We start from the raw sequence: 24,780 nt of genomic DNA, 5'->3' as shown, positions 1-24,780 counted from the left end.
GCTCTGGAGTCGCCATCTTAGGCTTCATTCTGCCTCACCTGAGATGGGACGTTGGCATGTCCCACAAGCCCAACATCTTGATGGCAGTGAGGATGGAATGTACCCTAGTACCCCTGCCTTACATCTGCTCCAGAGGCACTCACATACCCCAGCAGCCAGGCAAAACATGGACCCACAGGTTAGAGTTAATTTTATAAAGAAAAAATGATCTAAAGTTTTATTTTGGTATGTGTGATATATGTGTTGGAGGCATGTGGATAAACACACCTATGCATGTGAGGAAGCCAACAAAGGAGTTTCAGGTGTCATGTTCTATCACTTTTGGCCTTTTTCCCTTAAGGCAGGGCCTCTCACTGAACTGGAGGTAGACTTATAGCCAGCAGGCTCTAGTGACTGTCTCCAAGTTCCTCCCTCCCCAACAGTGCTGAAGTTAGCATGTCCAGCCAACCCATAGTTCTGAGTATTCAAGAGTCAAACTCAGATTCTCATGCTTACACAGTAGGCACTTGAATCACTGATCCATTTCTCTGGTCCCAATAAGACTACTTAAAAAACAACAACAACAACAACAACAACAACAACAACAACAACAACAAATATAACCCAGATTCTGATGTGGTGTATGCAATAGAACTTTATTTTGATTGGAAAGTACAACGAAAAATAGACTTTCTAAACTGGATTTAGATGACTAAGGAAGTCTCTTCTGGCATCTGCATTCTCAACCAGAAATTAAAGCTATGAGAGAAAAAGAGAATAGAGTTAAGCAACTTGAAAGGACTAATATACACATATAACATAATCTATTATAAAAGTAAATGACAGCAACACAATTTTCAAACTAATAAAACTGTATATGCTGATCGACATGTACTTTAAAAGTCTGATGAGCACATGGATCTCATTTTGTACTTCCAGCTGTTTCTTATACTACCTGCTCCTTAAATATGCACAATGCAATATTAGAAGGAGTTGAAAAAGGAGACCTTACCTCCTAATCACATCCCATGGACTCAAATAAAATCTTAAAGGTGTGCCAGCCTTTCCTTAGGTAAGTGCTATGCTCAAGACACATTAGTAACTGTGGCCATAATTATTTTTCAAATAGCACTGAGAATTAGAGTCAAAACAGGACAATTTCATTTCTTTTTTTACTGTGAATAAAGAAACTATTCTTTAGCAAATCACTTTGATACATCTCTTCACTACTTTATTGTCATCCAAAGATCCCTAGTTGTCGCAGTTTCAGGTAATAAACTTTCTGAAATATTTTCCTGCAAAAGTGCCAGTCAAATATATTGATCATGGACATATAAAGTTACCAACATCAGTGAGGGTTTCGACTTTCTATGCTCCCATCAGTTTACTCCGGCCTCCTGCTCCTCCTATTACCTCTCTCTTCTGACACCATCCTTCCTTTCGGCTCCTTCTTCAGTTTTGCTTTCTGTTTCTTCAAAACCTTCAATATCCTGTTCATTTTCTTCCTTAAAATATTAAACCATGTTACAATATGTAAAGTTCAAATGCACCTTTCCTTTTCAACAGTAGTAAGAGAGCTGCTGCACTATGTGCCCACATTACTAAACTTTCCTCTCTTGACTTTTTTACCTCATTCGAAAAAGAAATGTACTTCATTTGGCTCCTTCAAATTTATCACTACACACTACCATGCTCATTAATCACTGTGATCATATGTTCCTCCACAATCGATGTGGCATCAAATTCCTCTGTAACATGAATGCTACCTACTTGATAACCTCCTTACATATTTTCTAACCTAGGACACCTTCCTTTTTACTCCTATTCCAGAAAGAATTCCCTATCCTATGACCATCAAATCAGTAGTAATGGTTAATACTACATTATTATTACAATTTCCAAAGCATTCTTTTATACTTACTTTTGAGGTCATTTTAGCAATGAGGATATGATGTGCCAAAATCTTACCCAGATACCTCATATAGTTTATCTCATTTAATTCTCACAAAAATCCTAGAAGGTACTGGATTTCCTATTTGGAAATTATTAAACTAGCACTTTTACCAAGTATCATCATGCACCACCTATTACACACTACCCTCAGGCGTGTTACAAAGTATATCACTAATGCCATTATACATATGAATGTCCTTATTTAACTTTTATAATTTTTAAATTAAAATATAATTACATATTTCCCCTTTCCTTCCTCCAAACCTCTCCCATGTCCACCCCCTCACATCCATGACCTTTTAATTATATAGTTCATATGATAATACTTGTACCTAGAACCTCATTTAATTTTCCTGATGACAAACACAGGCACTAACTCTATCATTCTGTTTTGTAGATAAACTGAGACACTAATAAGGAAAGTAAGGTTGCCAAATTACTTAATGAGCCAGGATTCAAATCCAGACCTAGAAAATAAAGTACATTTTTTCTACCTCTGGGCTAACCTATAACTTTCTCCAATCTGGGCATGTGAGTCCTTTAGGAGAGAACATTACCTTAGAAATATTAGTTCATTTTTATCAAGAAATTTTTATTATTGTTTATAGAGCTTTTGGTTTCTAAAGAACTAAACACACATGAAATAGGGGCAAAAGTAATTTTCATGGCAGAGGTTATGTAGGGAAACCCAAAGGAGAGAGAGAAAAGATTAGCTTGTAAGATTAGAAAGAGAACGTAACAGATTCCCCATCCTTTTACCTCACTGCTAAGCAGCATAAGGAAGAGAACATCAAGCCACCCAAAATTGTCCAGAGCAACTAGGCTCTGAGCATGTGGGAGCCAGAGATAAATAAACCCGTCTTTGAAAGGATGGCTTTGAAGGTAATGCTCAGTCTTCTAGCTAAAACTACATTACTGGGTTGTCACTGAGCTCCAGTAGGTAAGATAGATGAGAAGGGAAGAAAAACTCTTCCTTCAATTAATCATAAAAACATTTCCAGGTATAAAATGAAACAGTGAGTGAAGGCTAAAAATATATTTATATGATTTACCTATTACCTCTTTATGTTGTTATGTTGTTAACTGCAGTCTCAGGGGAGGGAAGAACTAAAACTACATAGTTCTCTATCTATTATAGCCACTTATGTATAATATACGTTTTTTTTTAAAGAAGCATGATGTGATTTGCTGTTTACTGTTTGACACTTCCAAGGAACTTTGGGAAGCATTTCATAATAAAATACATTAACATTTCTACAATAAAACATATGCACATTCATTCTAAGCAGTAAATAAGAGTAGAATAAAACATATCAAATTAGATCAGCATCTGTTGCTTAAATGACTTAGAAAAATTATTAAGGTTTATAGAATTTTTAGACATCCAGAATTATAGATAAGAAATTAATGAAATTAAGGCTCATATAAGTCTCCAGATTCTGTAACATGAATATATCTTACTTTTCATCATAAATGGCCAGGTGTCACTTATTCATGTGGTTTATTTTAAATTTGGTGAAATATATTTCACCTTTGCTACCAAGGAAAATATGACTTAGTCATATTTGAAACCTACTGAGGGCTGAGGAAATGGCCAAGTAATTAAAAATATATACCACACAAAAACAAAGAGACCTGAGTTTTGGTCCCCAACACCCATGTAAAAGAGCCAAGCATGAAATCCTAACAATATGGATGTCTAAACAAAACCTGCACGATGATAACACCAGATGGCATTTGAAAGTTGACAGAGGAAATCTAGCAAGGTCCCACAAATAAAAAGCACAAATAAACAAACAAACAAGCAAACAAATAAGCAAGCAAACAAACAAACTACAGTCAATTACTTATTCCCTGGAGAATTAGCCTTCTCCAGGGAAAAGTCCTGATAGGTTATCCAGTCCCAAATGTTCAGCCCTAAACACACATACATAACAGTACACTAAATGCACTCAGCAGGTTGCATTTGTGTGTGTGTGTATGTGTGTGTGTGTGTGTGTGTGTGTGTGTGTGTGTGTGTGTGTTTTGACCATGTGTGTGTGACTTATAACAACAGTAATATAAAAGAGGTCATAAAGTTGGGTGGGCATGGGGAGCAAGGGGTAAGATTAGAAGGGAAGAATGAAGAGTGGGAATGACATAACAATACTCATGTATGAAAATCTCAAAAACCATAAAACAAATATTTTTAAGGCCAAATATGGTCTCTTTTATCTATAACACTAATGAGGGGAGGGGAGATAAGTGGGTTTCCAGAGACTACTGCATGCAGTGAGACACTGTATCAAAAGATAAGTTGATAAGGGATCAAAGCACTTGATCTCTGGCCTCTGCAAATACACACTCATATGCACATGTGTGCATACACACAGAAACATGTATACATGCATACATACATACATACATACATACATACATACATACATACAGGGGGAGCACACTAACCCATCTATATTTCAAGGGACTTGGTTTTCAGTTCGTCCTTATCACTAAGTGGTCATACTATGACTGAATAAAAGACAGGGTATGTATGATTAGAGCCCTACATGATTAGATCCCCATATCCTAAAGTACTATTGGAGCCTCTTGCCAGCTAAGAAAGAATTCCAGCACAATTACTACCTGCTATAAAGGGTGCTGGCATAAAGTTAATATTCTTTCCATATATAGGTATTTTATGTTAAAATAGAACTGACCCAGCCTTAAGTTTTGAGTGTATAACACCCTGTCTATAGGTCCTTACTTTCCCAAGTACTGTCTGAAATTCTGAAAAGAAAATCTTCACCTTGTTTACTTTCCTGTATATTTGTATGCTCAACTTTTACCTTATTAACTTTTATCCTACCAGAGGCCTCTTAGAAACCACCCAGTGATAAGATAGCAAACTTGAAACCCACCAAAACAATAGTATATATGATTACTATAAACACTTGCCTTGCTGGTGCATGATACATTTCCATGCCTTTAGTGCCAACACTCTAGGGGCACAGACAAGTGGATCTCTGTGAGTTCAAGGCTAACCTGGTCTACAAAGCTATCAAAATCCAAGTAAGCCAGAGCTACATAGTAAAAAAAAATAAAAACAGAACACTAACAAATCCCAGAACCTATACAGAATGCACAGCCATGCTATGCTGTCAGGCGCCTTGTGCCTTACTTTCTTATCAGTCCTGTTTACTCTCCTTGTCCTGTTGCTCCAAACGACTATTAAAATAACTTCAATAAAATCCACAATTCTGATTCATAAACTATCTAGTCCTGAAATTCTTTTCAGCATCAGAGACATATATCCTGGTTTGGCCTGCGTTATGATCCCAAAATCTTTTGGTAAACTTCTCAGGCTGCTGAAGGTAGTGGTGTCAGTATGCTTCCTTTCCCATAACCCCAAAACACTGACGATGTAACTTACAGTGACTTCTGATGTAAAAGTTGAATATTCTCTCTCATATTTATTGAAAATACACAACAAAGAAATTAGGGGTAAAATGATTTGTTCTGTATATCCTAAATGGCATATTCATAAGCTGATAATTTCAACAAGTTGAAGTCAGTCACTGTAGGCATAGGTAGAAAATGGTAGAAAACAACAAAAAGAAACCAAGTCCAGTATGGGCAAAAGATTTAAGAACTGAAAGAGCTGAAAGGGATTACAACCCCATAGGAAGAACAATATCAACTAATTGTACTACTCAGAGCTCCCAGAGACAAAACCACCAATCAAAGAGTATACACAGAGGGATGCATGTCTCCAGATATATATGTAGCAGACAATGGCTTTATCTGACATCCATGGGAGGGGAGGCCCTTGGTCCTGTGGAGGTTTGATGCCCCAGCACAGGGGGATGCTTGAGCTAGAGCACTAAGAGGAGAGTGGGTGGGTGGAGGAGCACCTTCACAGAGGCAAAGGGGAGGAGGGGGAGGGGAGATGGGGAGGTTATGAAGTGGTAACCTGGGAAGAGGGATAACATTTGAAATGTAAATGAATAAAATGATGATGAAGAGGAGGAGGAGGAAGGGGAGGAGGAAGAAGAAGAGGAAGAGGAAGAGGAGGAGGAGGAGGAGAAGGAGAAGAAGAAGAAGAAGAAGAAGAAGAAGAAGAAGAAGAAGAAGAAGAAGAAGAAGAAGAAGAAGAAGAAGAAGGAGGAGGAGGAGGAGGAGGAGGAGGAGGAGGAGGAGGAGGAGGAGGAGGAGGAGAAGGAGGAGAAGGAGAAGAAGGAGGAGGAGGAGGAGGAGAGGGAGGAGAGGGAGGAGAGGGAGGAGAGGGAGGAGAGAGAGGAGAGGGAGGAGAGGGAGGAGAGGGAGGAGAGGGAGGAGAGGGAAGAGAGGGAGGAGAGGGAGGAGGAGGAGGAGAAGGAGAAGGAGAAGGAGGAGAAGGAGGAGGAGGAGGAGGAGGAGGAGGAGAAGGAGGAGGAGAAGGAGGAGAAGGAGGAGGAGGAGGAGAAGGAGGAGAAGGAGGAGAAGGAGGAGGAGGAGGAGAAGGAGGAGAAGGAGGAGAAGGAGGAGGAGGAGGAGGAGAAGGAGGAGGAGAAGGAGGAGAAGGAGGAGGAGGAGGAGAAGGAGGAGAAGGAGGAGAAGGAGGAGGAGGAGGAGAAGGAGGAGGAGGAGAAGGAGGAGAAGGAGGAGAAGGAGGAGGAGGAGGAGAAGGAGGAGAAGGAGAAGGAGAAGGAGAAGAAGGAGAAGAAGGAGAAGAAGAAGGAGAAGAAGAAGAAGAAGGAGAAGAAGAAGGAGGAGGAGGAGGAGGAGAAGAAGAAGAAGAACAACAACAACAACTCAAGAAGTTAACGTCAAAGAAAAAACACCCCCAATCAAAATATGGAGTATCCAGCTAAACAGAATTCACAACAGAGGAATATCAAATGGCAGAGAAGCACTTAAATAAATGTTCAAAGTCCCTAGTTATCAGGGAAATGTAAATCAAAACAACCCTGAGATTTCACCTCACACCAGTGAGAATGGCTAAGATCAAATACTCAGGTGACAGCAGATGCTGGCGAGGATGTGGAGAAAGAGGAACACTCCTCCAGTGTTGGTGGGATTGCAGACTGGTACAACCATTCTGGAAATCAGTCTGGAGGTTCCTCAGAAAATTGGACATTGAACTGCCTGAGGATCCAGCTATATCTCTCTTGGGCATATACCCAAAAGATGCCCCAATATATAAAAAAGTCACGTGCTCCACTATGTTCATATCTGCTTTATTTGTGATAGCCAGAAGCTGGAAACAATGCAGATGTCCCACAGTGGAAGATGGATGCAGAAAATGTGGTTCCTTTACACAATGAAACACTATAAAACTATTAAGAACAAGGACATCATGAATTTTGCAGGCAAATCAATGGAACTAGAAAATATCATGCTGAGTGAGGTAACTCAGACCCAAAAGGACATGCATGGTATGTACTCACTAATAAGTAGATATTAGCCAAAAATGTACAGAATACCCAGGATACAATCTACAAAACTCAATTAAAATTAACAAGCAGAAGGGCCCAAGTATGGATATTTCAATTCCACTTGGGAGGGAGAAGAAAGCAATCACAGGAGGAAGAGGGACAATGAAGGGACTTGGATGAGAGGGGGAGGGGGAAGGGGAACATGATTAGGTATTGACGGGGACAGAAGGGAAGCCCTGAAGACCAGCAGAATGACTGGAAATATGCAAGGGGGAGACCCCTCTAGAATGTACCAGAGACCTGGGAGGTGAGAGACTCTCAGGACTCAAAGGGAGGGACCTTAGATAAAGTGCCATCAAAAAGAAGGATAGGGTTGCTATCCCACAGTCAAAACCTATGGCCCAGAATTGTTCCTGTCTAAAAGAACTGCAGGGACAAAAATGGAGAAGAGACTGAGGGAAGGGAGGTCCAGTGACCGGCCCAAATTGGGATCCAGCTCAAGGGGAGGCCCCAAGTCCTGACACTATTACTATAGTGTGCTGGCAGACAGGAGCCTAGCATGGCTGTCCTCCAAGAATCCCAACAAGCATCTTACTGAGACAGATACAAATACTTACACCCCAACTAATGGAGTGAAGTCAGGGGCCCTAGGTAGAATTAGGGAAAGGTTGAAAGAAACTGAGGAGGAGGGTGACCCCATAGGAAGATCACCAGTCTCAACTAACCAGGAACCCTGAGACACTGAGTCACCAACCAGGCAGCATATACTAGCTGGTCTGAGGCCCCAGACATAGACACAGCAAAGCACTGCATGGTCTGGCCTCAGTGGGAGAAGACATGCCTAATCCTCTAAAGACTTGAGGCCCAGGTAGTAGGGAAGCCTGGTAGTGGAAGAGACATCTTCTTGGAGACAGCAGGGAGGAGGAATAGGATGAGGAACTATGGAAGGATGGACTAGAAGGGGGTAAAGACAGGACTATAAAACTATAAACATAATAATAAAAATGAATAAATAAATACATAAATGTTAGATGTAGGATGGCCCAGCCCACTGTGGGTAGTGCTACCATAGGTGATTGTCAGGTGGTCCTGGGTGGTATCAAAAGCAAGCTGGGTGAACTGTGAGGTGCAAGCCAATAACAAGCATTCTTCCTTCGCCCCTGCCTCCAGGATTTCATTGAATTGCTGCTCTGATCCCCATCACTGTCCTGGACCTGTGGATTGCTGTCTCTATGCAGGTGAGGGCAGGCACAAGGTGAGGCAAGGCTTGTGATTGGGCAGTGGAAAAGAAGGTGAGCTGAGAGTTTTAGAAAAGGGATAGATAGGGACAGAGAAGACAGAAAGACAGAGAAGATGGAGGAAGAAGGGGATGAACCTTATCCACATGGCTTTAAATGGTCACAGGTAGCTATGAATATTATAGAAGGGATAAAATAATGTGGGAAAATTTATCCAATCTAGGTGGGCAGCTTATATCAATATCAATTGGCTCTGAGTTTACTGTGTGGGTATTTTGTGGGTTGAGAATTTACTAATATAAATCTGACTGATAAATTACAAGCCTCTACAGTTTTGATTTCACTGGGTTCCGGGGATTTGTATCAGCTAATCGCAGGGAGAGATGACTGGGAATGCGAGCAGGTTCTGCAGCAAGTAAACTGCAAGTTGGGCAGCCACCTCTTTGGGACTATGGAGGTGGGGAGACCATCGTACTAGATAGAGAATTGTTGGTGATGGTGTGGATTAATTTTTAATATTACATGCAACACCACCCAAGTTGCTTTTGGTCATGATGTTTTATCACACCTAAGAGAAAATTAACTAAGACAACATACGCAGACACAAAGCAAGTCTCAACACATAGAAGAAAACATTCTATCTAACCACTATGGACTAAAGCTGGCTATGAACAATAGAAAACAACAGAAACTATACAACCTCATAGAAACTGAACAGCTCATACTAAGTGAAAAACGGGTCAAGAAAGATTGAGAAGGAAATGAAAAACATTTTAGAATTGAAAGAAAATGGAAACACAACATACCCAAACCTATGAAACACAACGACAATGATATGATTCTAAGAGGCAAGTTCATAGCACTGAGTGCCTACATGAAAGAAAACATAGATCTCATATTAGCAACTTAATGACACACAAGAACAAATACAAATAGTTGATGGGAAGAAATAATAAAATTCAGAGCTGAAATCAGTAAGACAGAAATAAACAGCTACCAACAACAACAAGATAAAACAAAGATTTATTTGAGAAAAATCAATGACCTTGATAAACCTTTAGCCAAATTAACTAAAGGCATATAAAAAAATAAGCAAGCTTAAAATCTGGTATAAGCACCCCCCCCAAAAAACCTAAAAAATAAAAACAGCTTATCTGTTATGGCAAAACATACAGATGGAGTATCAGAGGATGTATTGCCATTACAGATTTCTTCTAATATAGACAACTTTGAGGGCCACAGTCCTTTGAAAAGAGTGGGTCATTTCTGGTGCTTTGACTGGCATGGTATGGATTTTGAGTGTACACAGTTTCCTTCCCTTTTTCCTTCAGTAGCTTAGCAAGAACCTCAGAAAATGGAGCGTGACCACTGCTTTACCAGCATGTTCATAAACACACCTTGTTCCTGATAGCACTGAACATGGGATCTAACTCCTACATATGTCGAAATGCATTGGATATTTACAGAAATCAAGTAATAGTACTGTTTTTAAGAGATGAATCAGGGGGTTGGGGATTTAGCTCAGTGGTAGAGCGCTTGCCTAGCAAGCGCAAGGCCCTGGGTTCGGTCCCCAGCTCTGAAAAAAAAAAAAGAAAAAAAGAAAAAAAAAGAAAAAAAGAGATGAATCAGAAGGACAATTTGGAATTAGACTGAAGAAGAGTGAGTAGATGAGCGTTCCAGGTAAATGTCCAAACTGACTTGCCAAACATCCTTTCTCCCTCTTTAACTAAGGGCAAAATCAGTATTCTAAAAACCAGGACCTTTCTCCAGAGCCTGCCCTTCACCCTACCACTCCACCACCCCATCACCCCACCTCCACACCACCCCATCACCCTACCACTCCACCACCCCATCACCCCACCTCCACACCACCCCATCACCCCACCACTCCACCACCCCATCACCCTACCACTCCACCACCCCATCACCCCACCACTCCACCACCCCATCACCCTACCACTCCACCACCCCATCACCCCACCACTCCACCACCCCATCACCCCACCTCCACACCACCCCACCACTAGTAGCTATCTTCCACATCCTACTTGCAGCCTCATTCTAGATACTGTGTCTGTATTAAGAACACCTTAAGTTGGATACATTCCAATGACTTCTCTGGAAATCGATCCTGGTTTTAGCCTTTGAATGAGGTCCTTGGCTCTCTTTTGCCCTTCTGAAACTATTTGCTTATGACAAGAAAGCAGTCAAGATTTGGACTGTACTGTCATTGCAACCCTAAATCAGACAGGGAAAGGACCGATTTCATAAGAAAATTAAACAAAATTGTTGGCAGTACAAAGATGTTTTTTCCCACAGATCACAATGGAAACCAGGATGGTAATCATGAAAAAGTGTTTCCTTGAAAAAGGAAAATACCTGTTTTCTGCCCAGATGGCCAGCAGTGGATATTGTTAACACCTGGTGACCTTTTTGCTATCTGTAGAAGCAGACCTCATCTAGAATATTGATGTGAAGACTCTTCCCTCCCTGGACCATTCTTTAGCTCCTGGTTAATAGAAGCCATCCTTAAAGGAGCTGTCACATTTACTGCTGACCTTTAGGTTATCTCTGTTAGGGACTACGTTACATTCTAGGCCTTTTAGCTAGAGAGTGCACCGTCATGGTTACATGCACTTTGTAAAGGAGTTTCTGTAGTCACACCTTATGCTTTATTGTGCAGCTGGAGCAGGAGTCATTGTTGCCTGGAAGCCCTTTTCCAAATTCTACTGTTTAAATATGTCTATAATCAACTGCCTACCATCAGCCTTTCTAGAAGTTTTGATTCAGGTTGACAAAATCTGAAGTAAATTTTCATTCTCACCTCTTTGCAGATCACTGCCTGCCTTGACGTCTGTAGAGACCCTTCACGAAATAAATAAACAACAAAAAATAAACCCCCCACACACACACACAAGAGCAGGGAGCCTAAACAAACAGATATTGCATAGTGAGATAAAGAAAGGGAAATAATCAACAAAGGGTTCCAAGGTTCTAGCTTAGAAAACAAAAGAACTATTGCAGTGTTAAATCTAGATGGCCGGGAGAAGATGAAGATAAGTTCATGTGTTCACATAAGGTGTTGAAAGAATATCAAATTCATGAAAGCACTTGGGAATTCAAGATTCCTATTTAAGAGGTACCCATTCTGAGACTCAGAATATGATGGTACAATGACCTCGTATCTATATAATGGTAACATGACCTTAAATTTAGTCTTGGAAATCATCTAACTCAAGTCTGTAAGATAACCAATACAAAAAATTTAAGCTCAATAGTCATATAACTGGTGGCAAGATCAGAATTAAGGCACAGGTATTTTTATGTGTTCTATTACGTACTTCTAATAATCTCTAAGAAATGAGAAGAAAATTGGGGAGAGAAGCGGTAGAAATGAGACATCTAAAAGGGAGCACTAGAAATGTAGTTCAATGACAGAGAACTAGTCTTGCATAAGCAAGGCCCTGAGTTTGATGCCCAGCAATAGAAGGAAAAAAAAAAACATAAAAAGAAATCCAAGGGAGGAAAGTTAAAAGAACAAAGCAGTCAACACTGATAACTAAACCAAAGGTTAGCAAACATGAGGTTTGGGAAAGGGCCACTCACTGCATTCTTCAAAAAATGTTTTAAGTTTCTTGGCAACAGACTATCAGACTGTTCTTTTTAACAGTATCTACTACTCCAGAATTCTCAAAACACTTCTGCAGGATTCCTTGTGACAGGAACATCTTACACTTGTAATCCTCATGTAATGAGCTTATATTATTGCTTCAGAACAATTTATACTGAATACCTTGCAAATACTGACTTTATAGAATTTCAGTTCCATAGTCTTACAAGAGTTTTATTTCATCCACATTGACATCTGGCATATTTTATCAAAGTTCCTACAGAAGAATCATTCTTTTAAAATTTATAGATTTAATTTCTTCTGAGTTTATATGAATATCATGCTAAGAACTCCAAACCTTCCAATATTGCCCAGTTATTACATACAGCTTATCAAAAAGTATTACTGATTATATTGTATGATAAAATGAAACATAAAAACACAGGGATTAAATACATAAATGCTTTTCTGCTTTATTCAATGATGAGTTTAAGGCAATCTTTGATATATTTATTCCCAGTTCTTTACAAGTCATTCTAAGAAAATAAGTGACAGTAAGACTATAATCATAATGAGAACCACATTAGAATGTGAGAATCACACAGCACATTGGTCTGAACATGGATATTTTATGGATTTACATGGGATGTGTATTCCATATACACTTATCAGATATAGTCTTTAAAAACTATTTTTTATTGTCAGATAAAGAAACTATCATTTTCAGACTATGTTCTGAAATTTTTAACATGAAATTACAAATTTAATCCAGCATGAAGAAAAATATGAGAATGTACTTCATCTGAATTAACCTAGCATGGTATTATATTTGAAACTTCAGCTTACCAAGTACAGGTACATCTTTAAGTGTCATATACCATCTAATGGAAATAGCACTTGCACATGAATGTAAACTAAAAACAGATCAAGATTAGAAAGTGAATTTGTTACTTCATACTACTGTCATTGTCACTTAATCTAATGGTTGTGATTCAAGTATCCTCTGCTCACCCCTTCCCCACACTGACCCCACCCTTCTACCCCTGCCACCTTTAGAGCTCTCCTCTTCTGCTTCTCTCTGTCCCCCCCACTTGGTCTTTTCCTTCTTCATATAAGTCATTCTTAAGCCTATCAGTGGCACTTAAACCTAGTGAAGCTTCTGATCCCTATTAATGAGGCTAAATATAGGTGTTACACAACCTTGAGGGTGCAGTGAATTTCAAAATACATCGTATATGCAAGTTTAATTAAGCTATTTAGTAGCAAATACTTATAAAGCTTTCCACTTCTGTTCTGTCCTCTCTTTTGCATTTGCAACTAGTCCAAGCAGGCATGAATTTCTGTGTACTTGGATTATATCAAATCTGACCTCAAGTCTAGAAATAAACTGGAGACTCAGTAGCAATTATACCGAGGACAAAATTCAGCATCCTCTGTTTAACTGCCTCTTGTCACTTTTGAGCAGAGGATGGATGCTTTTCCTGAGGACATGGGTTGGATTCCAAGTACACACAAGTTAGCTTGCAACCATCTATAATGCCAGTCCTAGAAGGTTTGATGCTCTCCTCATACCTCCTTGGGCACCTGCCAAGTACACAGTGCAGGCATGTATGTGAGCATGCATGCAGATAAAACACCCACACAACTAAACACATAAATATTTCTTTTTTAAAAAAAGATGACATGACTTTACTTTAAAGAAAGAGGGAGAGACAGAGACAGACAAAGAGAGGTGGAGAAAGGCTATGGAACAGAAAGCACACACACAAGTAAGAGGACTTGGTAAACAACCACAAGGACTTGGGTTGGGTCATTAGCAGCTACAGCAACAACAAAGAAGCTGGACATGGCTTTGTGTACCTGGAATCTCAGCCTTTCTCAAATGCATAAAGCAGAGGGTGATAGGCCAGAACAGCTAGCATTCCCTAGCCTAGTTGAAAACACAGGCACAAGCATATACCACAAAGAAAATTATCCACTCAAAATTTGAAGCTAAATGAGATCTGAGAAAAAGAATTGACTTGGATGCAAGTGGGAATAGTTGAAATGCCGTGATTTAACAGAAAAACTCCAAATTATGTATGAAAGTTGCACCTTGTGGTACAGGCCTATCATCTCAGCTATGCAGAGGCTGAGGGAGAAAAAACAAAAGTACAAGGCTAACCTGACCTATTTAGTAAATTCAAAGCCAGACTAGGCATCTCGATGAGACCCTGACTGGAAATAAAAAGGGAAAAGGCTGGGGACTTAGGAGACACTTGTTCGCAGTCATGCCTGTGGTGACCCTGTACTTGAACCCGAATATGTGATTTCCCTAATACTATGCTTCCAAATCCCTAGCATTTTTTCAGTGTTAGGAATTGGAACATCTGAACCTCGTGAAAAGGACAGGCTACACTGTTTAGCTGTATTCCCCCTGTTTCACACTTTCATACTCATTCTGGCTCTGCAATGTACCTTCATACCCATCCCACTGCAGTGGGGGGAGATCTACAAAAAACAAACAAATTTGCAAGCATCAAATGCTAGTTTTCCATTGGGATGTTATATAAGTCTACAAAAAACATCTGGCATGACTTCCTGTAAAGACAGACCAATGTTTTATGGCCAAGGACTGAAGAGCAGTGGCAGCCAAACACTTCCAGCGATCTCTTTCATTTACACTTAACTGCTCCAACTCCGTCTCCAGCACCAACATCTCCAGTTTGCTGAGGTTTTTTTCCTCCCAGTTGTGATTTCATTTTATGATCAAATATACAAAGCTTATTAAACAGTATATCTAGTACTTGTGGGGGAAAATAACCAATGAAAAATTTGATAATTTTATTTTTAGGTTTTCTCAAAAAACAAAAGAAACCCAATAACCCCTTCATATTTAAAGCACTGGAATAAATACCCACATATAGTTAGCAATTAGCAAAGAAGGGTTTATGTTTGCCTACCTCCTCCGGCAAAGGGAACAGCAGTACACAGGCAGAAATCCCAGGATTACCATGCTGATCATAACACATCCAAACAGCCGGAGCATCTGTGTAGGCTCTGTTGGTTTAATGATATCCTGTTACTTTTATGACTAGGCAAAAGAAGTAAATCTGAAGTATCTCAAAAACTGTAAGTTAAAAAAGTAAAATAAAATGTGAATCTCTTTATGCTTCAGGTAGGAGTTCTTGAAAAGCAACTAAATGCTACTTTCAAAATGTGACCCCAACAGTATTCAAACAAAATAACCAAGCTGCTTTCTTTGACAACTTATGATTCTTATTACTGGATTCTTTGTATAGTCCTAAGTGTACTTGTTCTAAGGCCATATGTTCTGCAACCTAGAGCATCTGAAGAACAAATCAGTGTATGAACAGTTAACTTGGGAAAGAAATGGCTTCTTCAGTGTTTACTTCCAAATTACAAAGCACTCAAACATGGCATCAACAATGTGCAGGTGAATAAGCATACTTTAGCCTCATAGGCACTTGGAAATGCATTCTAATGTGATTGGGGAATTGCAAGTCAGGACTCGATTTTCTCCACTAAAAGAACCAACTGTTTCTTCACACATAACAGAAACAATAAACTGATGAATGAATTGTATGTACCACGTGACACATTAAAACTGCAACACTATATTCATGATCAAGCTTTAATTTCCATCTTTAATACTAGATGTACATCAAAGAGCTCTAAATTGAAATCTAAGATGTTGTTCTGCATGGATCCTGTTATTATTTCTTAATGCTCTGTCACATCAAATCCATCCATCACCAGACCAACAGTCCCCACTAGCAAATGAAGGTAAGAAAAAAGATGATATATTCTTTAACTTCAGAAAGACATAAAAATCTTGAGAGGGTAAATTTATGTTGAATTATTTGAAAAGAGACAGAATAAAGAGAAGCTAATAAAGATGCCTAGCAGAAAACAATCACGTCTACTACTACATGCCAAGTTGTTGAACACAAGATCCATGGGAAAATTTTTACATAGAAAAAGAATCTGAGAATAAAAGGGTAATCTAAGACACGCTAAACTGGTATCATAGGACTAAGCAGAAACTGAGAGCCCAGAGGAAAAGCTTCCAAGGTAGCCCTGAAGGCCCAGAAGCTGGTAGTGTGCTTGCCTATATGCATGAAGCCAGAGGTGTGACCTTTAGCACCATGGGCTTAAACTAATAGAGCATGCTTGTAATCTCATTGCAAATTCGAGGTCATCATCTGCTAAAAAGAAAGGTCAAAGTCATATTAGAAGTCAAGAGGAAAAAAGAGATCAAATTTTGTTCTGATTTTCTCGTGGCTTCCTATCTCCTACTCCTCACTCCCCTCAAGACAAGTCAGAGAAAGAAGTCCTTTTCCTTAAATCCAGCCATGAACTCAAAACTGGGACTCTGATCTTCCCCTAAATTCAGTATTGGAGATAAAGACATCCTCTGAACTGCTAGCTCCTATGGCATAGGACTCTAATTTGAACGTCTGAGGTTATGAGATAGGAAAATGGGAAGTGCCCTGTTAGCCTTGGCTAAACAGCAAATGTGATGCAAGCCTGAGTTTCATGAGACCACACTTTAAAAAACAAAAACAAGCAATTAGACAAAAAACAAAATCCACAGACAGGAAGAGTGAGAAAGAACAAAAAGAAATCCTTGACCTAATAGCTCATGGGACTTCTATTTCAAAGGCCCTGAGGCAGGTACCCGAGAGGAAGGAATGCTGTGAGGAGATGATGTTAAGAGTTTGGTCATACGTTCTCAGATCTCCTCACTTAAATCAAACTCTTTTTGTCCAATCATTTCCACATGCGCCCATGCATCATAGAATCTGGGTATATTCAACCAAAGTATATTCAACATTGCCTTGCGTCATCAACTCTTAATTCAAAAGAGGCTCAATGTCACATAAACCTATGATCAGATACATTTGTGAGGGTTTTCCTCCTGTTAATCTCTCTTTTGGTCTAAGTATGTCATCTACGACTCTTTACAGTGAATGAGAAGGAATTTCTCTTTGTGGTAGTAAGTGTTGGCTGGCAATTGACCAGCTTTAGAAAAACCTGAAAGACTGTGATACTCACCACTGAGTGTATCTTTAAGGAAAAAATTCTCCACACAGATTAGATCCTGAAAGCTCTCCTGCAATTAATGAATGGTTTGATCACTTGCTACCTTTATAATTTAGAGGCAGGGCCCAAACAGAAAAAGAACATCATGCCAAGGCCTTCTCCCTGAATTTTCCACCTCTGTTTTCACACCTTGATAGTACCTTCGCTCAGGGAGAGCGTCACACCTCATACAAAAGTATAGATGCTTTGAAAAAAGACAGAGTGACTGAACCAAATGAACAGGTTATATTAATTCTGAATGGTTATCATGAAGGGACTAAACAAAAACTTTGAGGGAACTACTTCAGAATTTTTATTAATGCTGTTCGTCTTGGGTTGGGCATTCCTTAGAAATATTAATCTGGGAAATCTAAAGATACACTTGAAACCTTGCAACCCACGTATTTAAATGTTTTTCTACTTGTTTTTTTTCAGTATTTAAATCAAATAAATAAATGAGACAGGATCTACTTACTATCCCTTAGTGGGGCATGGCATTTGATTTCAGTCCCAGATGATGAAAAACAGCACTTGGAACTTAAACATTCAGTTTTGCTGATATATGGCTGGTTATTACATGCCACCAACTCCTTATTGTCCCTGATGATGCATGCTTTCAGAGACAGGAATTCAAGAAAGAATAGTTAGCATGATGAATAAGTACCTTTCACAATCAAATAAATACAAAGCAGGAGAAAAGAGACAATGTAACATAACAGTACATTAAAAATATAAATAATAATGAGGACCACTAAAGTTAAAATGAGAAAACAAAAGTTATCACAGTAATTTAAACATACACTTTCATCCTGGGTAAACTGTAGAAATATACAAATTGCTAACTAATGAGATATCTTTTTGAGACCAGGTCTCCAGCCACAAATGACCCTGAACTCCAGATCCTCCTGCCACAACCTTTTCACTACTAGGATTACAGATGGATACCACATGCCTAGCTTCATGCAGGGGTGTGGCTCATATTCATAGCTTTGTGCATGCTAGGCAAATAGTTTATGAACTGAACTTAGTCCCTAGCCTGGTAAGATAGTTTCAAAAGACCTATAAGCCACAAGGTGGTAGGTAGTAACCCAAAGACAACAAAGAAAAAACTAAATAGCAGTTAAGGATACTTTTTGTGATTCTAAAATCACAACATTTACAGAAAAATAGAGGGAACTAACAATTATTCAAGTAAAGTAACTCAACCTCAGAAACACAAATGCTACATACATGTCATCTCTCATACACACATCCTATAATTTAATTTTTCTATCTTTGTGTATTGGGTTAGCATTCCTTCTAGGTTCTGCCCAGTTACCCGGCAGCAGGAAGATATGCCTGACTCACCATAAAGGGGCTGTTTGACCTCTCCTCACTCTCTTACCCTCTTACTCTCTTATCCTCTCTTCTCTTTTCTCCCCCCCAACACCCCCCCCCGTCTCTTCATGTGTTCCAGCCTGGACTCTCCTCTCCTCTTCTCTCTCTCCATTTCTCCCCCCTCCTTCTGCCTTTTTCTGCCTCTACTTCCTCCTCAACTTCCCTCCCCATGCCCTAAATAAATTCTATTCCATACTGGTTCCTCAGGGGAAAGAGATTTCTCAGCATGGGGCCTTGGAGGCACCCCCTCCACCTCACCATATCTCACTCTATCAAACATATTCTGACCATTTCTTTCTTTTTTTTTTAATAAAACACAACAGTGTGAAACTATGTGGTGGGTATGAAACTAGAAAGGAGACTTATGACAGGGTAAAGAGAATGGGAATGGGAAAAAGAAGAAAAACATAAGCTAAACATAAGTGGGGTATTGAGATGCTCAGTGGTTCAGAGTGTATCACTACCAGAAAACTAGAGTTCAATTCCTTGCATCTATGTCAGGTGGCTCACAGCTGCTTTTAACTCCAGCTCCAGAGGAATCCAATACCTTTGTTTTCACTGGGCACTTGCACACACATGTACACAATCACATACTGACATACAGACACAGTATTAAAACAATAAAAATCAATAGTTGAAAACATAGTATTTATGACATGAAGCAAAGGGGGTACAGAGGCAACGGAATAAGAGCAGAAAAGAAGAGCAATAAACAAAGGAAGGATGAAAATGACAGATGGGAGCCAATCTTTGTATGCTACTTTTAAAAGGCTGACTTAAGAAATATATATATATATATATATGTAAAAACCATTTCAGAATCATAAAAATGTATCCTTAACTGACACACAATAATTGTATACATTTGTGGGCTCAGTGACCTTACAATAAACCTATACTTATGTAAGTATATAGTGTGTGCGTAATGATTATTTTAGAGTAATTGGTATATGCATCATATATATATGTATATATATGTATATATATATATATATATATAGAGAGAGAGAGAGAGAGAGAGAGAGAGAGAGAAATCTCCTTTCCATTAGGTCATTCATAATTATTGTTTTCAAAGCATGTACAATTGATAATTATTAATCCTGTGTTTTCAAATATGTGAATCAACTGGGAATATGGCTTAGTTGATAAACTGCCTGCCTAATATATATGACCCTGGGTTGGATTCCCCAATACCACACAAAACCTGGCTTGGTAGCATGTGGCTCTAATTCTAGAATTTGAAAGGTAGAAGCGAAAGGAACATAAGTTTAATATCATCCTTGACTACATAAAGAATTTGAAGATTACCTTTGGCTATGTTGGTCCCTGTCAAAAATAATAAAAGGAGGAAATGGAGAGAAGAAAAAAAGGAGGGAAGGAGAAGAAATTATTTGATTTGAGGAAAAACAGTTTTATACAGTTGATTTTGATTCAAATTATTGTGTTAGGTTAGGAAAATTAAAATTAAATAAGTAAATATATCTCATCTGAACCATTTTCAAGGCCTTCTTCAGTATTTGAACTACTGCAACCATCCTAGGCAAGTGTTTGACAGTTTATTTCTGATTGTTTTCAAAGCTCTAAAGCTTAAACTGTCACTTACTTTTGTTATATTCAATAAGCCCTTCTTTTAGCCTATCTAATATAACACCTTCCCTGACTCATTTTCGTATTCATGCAACTTGACTATGGCAGTAGCTTTAATTTAAGAACTCATTTATTTTGCTATTCTCATAGGTAGTGGGTGTTACAATAGCTAGTTTATACTTGATGGAACCACTTGAGAAACTTAAGAGTTTTTCTTTTTCCCACAGAAAAGTGGAGTAGTGAGATATGGAATTCATCAATTGATTTAACTTTGTGCTTAGATAAGTAGGTCGGATTTTCTTAGAATGAATTCTACATGGTTTTAGTAAAATCTTTATCATGACAATTTAAGAGAAACTTCACTTTGAAAGGAGGCCACATGCTGTACAAAATAAAACATGTTTTGTGGTTAATAATTCTCAAAGGCCATCATGTATTTGATTTAAAACAAAACTAAACAAACAACAACAAACCACCATATACAATCACAAAACGATGTGACTAGATACCTGAACTCTATCATTAATGCAGGTGGGAAAACGTCTCGTATATTCTATAATTGAGGCACTGCTTAATGCCACAGAAGACATCAATTTCACAATACTGGGTCAGTGACTAAATCAGGCCATGTCACTCAGGTATATTATAAAGGCTTTAAGTATTTCTAAAGGAAAAGTATTTTAAGCAAAATTGAGAATTTAAGCCTCAATCTGCCACATTTGCCTTACAATTATTGTCCCACTTTATCCTCACAATTCCTGGGATATATATCTTCATTATAAGATGAAAACACCAATTCCAGAGAGATTATCTTGTCTAAGGCAAAGGGCAGAGTCAGGGCTCAAATGTAGGTCTGTTCCGCTCCAATACTGAGAAAGCCCACTCTGTCCTGAGTACTTAATTACTGTTTTTAAAACAAGGTCATTTAAGTTTAAAAAAAAAATCGATCACTTACTTGTTGGAAAGAAAAAGTCCAACATACTGTCCCACTGGGGTCCAAGTTCTGCAGTGTCACCGAGCCAGGACAATTTCGTGCTTGGAGGCAGAGAGTCTGAGAAGTGTTAACAAGTGAAATTATTAATCCCAGTACATATAAACATTTGTCATTTTTCAATTAAGCTTTAATAGTAATTAACCTTTGTTTAAACTGATTATGAAAATATAATAGATGGTGCATTTCAGTCTGTAACAGCATAAAGAGCATTGATAATCACATTGTGGTTCTGCTACAAAACTGAAAAAGTATTAAAATTAGCAAATATTTAACATACTGTCTCACACATACTGTTGGACTTCTAGACAATGATTTAAATGACAATTTTGCCTAACAAAATTAAATCTAGTGTTTAAAGGTCTACCAATGGAAAAATCAGGAACAAAAAAGAAAAAAATCAGAAACAGTATGTATTCCAACTAAATTAGAACCTATGTACAAAGTCTTGAAAACTGTTTTGATGGCCTTACACAGGGATACAGAAAGTCTTCCTTAGCCCTCTTTAGTTCTACTACAGAGAACTCAATTTTAGTTTTATTTGCATAATTCTCTCCCATGTAAGAAAAATATTCTCTAGCCATCTCTTTAATTATGATGTTATTCCATTATATGGCTCAATTATTATTTAGGAAATCATTTATGCTGTTTTTAACTCATTTTTTATTTCAAAGAACATTCCAATGATTATCATTTGCTTAGAATTATTAGAGCTATATATTTGCTAATATTTTTAAATCATTTTGATGAATTCTTCATTTTTTTATTATTTGTTTTGTTTGATGATTTTTTTTCTTTCTCATGCTTCAAATTAAACCCAGGGAGGGCCTTGCACACTATACCTCTGGGTTATTATTTTCCAGTAAAACCCTCAAGTATACCTCTAAGAGTAGTACAACCAAATGTCACTTTTCTTGTACCCTCACACCTTTTGTTATCATTAGCTAATCTAAGAGCCAAAATAAAATAATCTAGTGCTAGCAAGATGAGTCGTGATAAAAGCACTTGCCAAGCAAGTCTGACAACCTACATTTGATCCTTGGAAGGTAAGTATAAAGGTAGGAAGAAAAGAACTGACTTGACTCTACAAAGTTGTCCTCTGACCACCATATGCAGTCTACGGTATACACAAACATCCATTTACTCACACACACATACATACATTCCCACATAATAAAAACATTACTTTTTATTATTCTAAAATATAGTGTTATTATTCATTATAATACAAATAGTATAATTAACATAATTGTATTGATATTATTGATAGTGAAAAATAATATAGCACATTTTAATAATATATAAGTATAAGTACTGTTTATAATTATGATTATTATAATTATAGTTGATACAATACTGCTAATTTATATAACTATAATATAATGGTATGTTATTAATATTAATATGTTATATTATTATATTATGTAATTATAATATAATAATTATTATTATAGGTGCTAGTGAAATGCTCAGTAGTTAAGAGCACTTTTTGTTTCAGAGGACCAGAGTTCACCACTGAATCCCCAACCCATCCCCTCAGCACTGATTCATATGCTCCCGCAAACCCTACCCCTCCTCTTCCCAACTCCTGTGCCTTACTTATCCAAACATCAATCTTCACTATCCCCTTATCAGTCCACTTAGCCCTCTGTTTTGCCCTGCCACCTTTGGCCCCATTACCCCTGCTGACTAGCACCCCAATCACTCTCCTTTTGCTCCAATCCCTCCAGACCCAACCCATCACTCTGCCCCAAACTTGTCTTCATCTTCCTCACATTTCCCAAGTCCTTGCCACCCCTTCTCTAGCCTAGAATGAACACTCACCAGGGTTCACAAGATAGCACAAGATCACCAGAATCCAGAGTAAAAGCAGAAGCAGGCCTATGTGCCTTCGTGCCCACAAATTTTGTAGACACTGGCTTATTGCAGTCCAGAAGCCAAACAGAGAGGCACCGGCCATGTTGTTTCCATGGCCAGAACTCGGAGTCTGGCCTCTGTTACCAGTATCAGCAGATATTATCTTAGAATGTGCTCCACGGTAAGCATGGCTTTTAGATCTATTCCTCCCTGGCCTTGGTTTGAGATCTGAAGGCATGACTCAGATCTCTAACCAACCACCCTAAGGAGACAGTGACAACTCACTGCTTGTGGGCGGCCCAGAACCTCAGCAGTTAAACTCTCGTGGGACTTGAAACTCTCATGGAACTTTGGGCTCTCATGACGGCTGGTGATCTCACGAGATTTGAGCAATTCTATCTATGACGTTTCTTCCTTCCTTCCTTCCTTCCTTCCTTCCTTCCTTCCTTCCTTCCTTTCTTTCTTTCTTTCTTTCTTTCTTTCTTTCTTTTTCTTTCCTTTTTTTCTTTCTCTTTCTCTTTCTTTCTCTCTTTTCTTTTCTTTCTTTCCTTTCTCTCTCTCTCTCTCTCTCTCTCTCTCTCTCTCTCTCTCTCTCTCTTTCTTCCTTTCTATTGGATTTTTTTAAACTTATATTTCAAATGTTATCCCCTTTCCCGGTTTCCCATCCATAAACCCCCTATCCCATACCCCATCCCCCTTCTTCTATGAGGATGTTCCCCCACCCATCCACCCACTGCTCCCTGCCTCTGTAGTCTTCCACACATTTTAAACCTTTGGATTTTAAACCTTTGGATGGATGGCGTTTTATGTACTTCCACTCCACTTACCATGTTATGCACATGTGTAAATGTTTACTTAATACATGAAGGAGTTTTGTAGTATGTGTACTAGAAGCATTGCTACTCATTGTATATTAACAAAAATAAATAACTAAAATAACAAATTTCATTAGGCTTCTAATTCCTCTTAACATTCCTGTTTGTGCTATAGTCATCATTGTCACTATAATTTGTCACATGTAATAGACATTAGCCAAAATGGCTTTCTAAACACAAATTTTTAATTATTTAAAATACAATGAACTTAAGAAAATCAGCTTCCTAATCATAGTCTCCACATCAAGAATTCAATGACTGCCTGTCTTGTGTAGCTTGTGACTATCATCTTGGACATAGGGAGTATTTATGTAGTGGTAGAAAGTTGTTTTTTGTGGTACTGAATGTGAAACATCTAGAGTCAATATGACAGATACTCAATAGATAATTATATAGTAGGACATTATAAGTGAAATAAAATGGTATTTTCCTTCCATAACCCCTAAATTTGAGTTACAAATATGCAAAAGTATAGAAGCAAATTTTTTTAAAAATTAGAATAATTAAAAATGTACATAGTTTATTAGCATACTTTGAAGAACTTGAAACCCTTCCACTTACTAGATCTGAATGTGTCATATTTCAAATGAGATGCTTCATATAATCTACATCCCCCTTTCTAGCTCTAGAATCTGTCTCATGGACAAATCACATTAATTCTCTTACCTTTTTTCTCAAAGGACCCTTAAAGTGATACTTCAATTAGTATTACCTTAATGCATTTGTGTTTAGAAGGAATGTGAAAAATACTCCCCTTAATTACATTTCCATTTTTACTCTTACAGTATATATTCACTTCTACAAATTTCCTTCTTACATTTCCATCTTTATCCTG

The 24,780-nt window shown here is 38.3% G+C and overlaps 1 protein-coding gene across 3 annotated transcripts; it reads right to left on the bottom strand.

Annotated features, from left to right (window-relative positions):
• Positions 1-611: 611 nt before the first annotated feature.
• Fmr1nb (FMR1 neighbor) lies at positions 612-23,411 on the bottom strand. Of its 3 annotated transcripts, NM_001400936.1 has the most exons (7): positions 23,038-23,403; positions 21,178-21,273; positions 19,944-19,961; positions 17,734-17,871; positions 15,116-15,212; positions 1,393-1,484; positions 612-738 (listed from the first exon to the last, which is right to left on the bottom strand). In NM_001400936.1, the coding sequence occupies exons 1-7, from the start codon at positions 23,306-23,308 to the stop codon at positions 722-724; spliced, it is 729 nt and encodes a 242-aa protein (NP_001387865.1). In that variant the 5' UTR covers positions 23,309-23,403; the 3' UTR covers positions 612-721. The 3 variants fall into 3 exon arrangements, with proteins under 3 accessions (NP_001387865.1, NP_001387866.1, XP_087455375.1); NM_001400937.1 differs by lacking the exon at positions 19,944-19,961; XM_087599249.1 differs by lacking the exons at positions 17,734-17,871; positions 19,944-19,961 and having other exon boundaries at positions 617-738; positions 23,038-23,411.
• Positions 23,412-24,780: the final 1,369 nt, after the last annotated feature.

The sequence above is a fragment of the Rattus norvegicus genome, chromosome X (assembly GCF_021556685.1).
Source record: "Rattus norvegicus strain SHRSP/BbbUtx chromosome X, alternate assembly SHRSP_T2T, whole genome shotgun sequence".
In the NCBI taxonomy this organism is placed as follows: Eukaryota; Metazoa; Chordata; class Mammalia; order Rodentia; family Muridae; genus Rattus; species Rattus norvegicus.
Note: the sequence above shows the minus strand (reverse complement) of the source record. Positions and strands in the feature narration are given on the sequence as shown.

Bases quoted from the DNA above. Each gene is read 5' to 3' on its own strand.
- Fmr1nb (NM_001400936.1), bottom strand. From the start codon at position 23,308: ATGCCTTCAGATCTCAAACCAAGGCCAGGGAGGAATAGATCTAAAAGC. The intron at 15,213-17,733 runs GTAAGTAGATCC...TTAAACCAACAG, and splicing joins CCATGCCCCACTAAGGGATA to AGCCTACACAGATGCTCCGG. The intron at 1,485-15,115 runs GTAGGCAAACAT...TAATATTTTAAG, and splicing joins TGTTCCCTTTGCCGGAGGAG to GAAGAAAATGAACAGGATAT.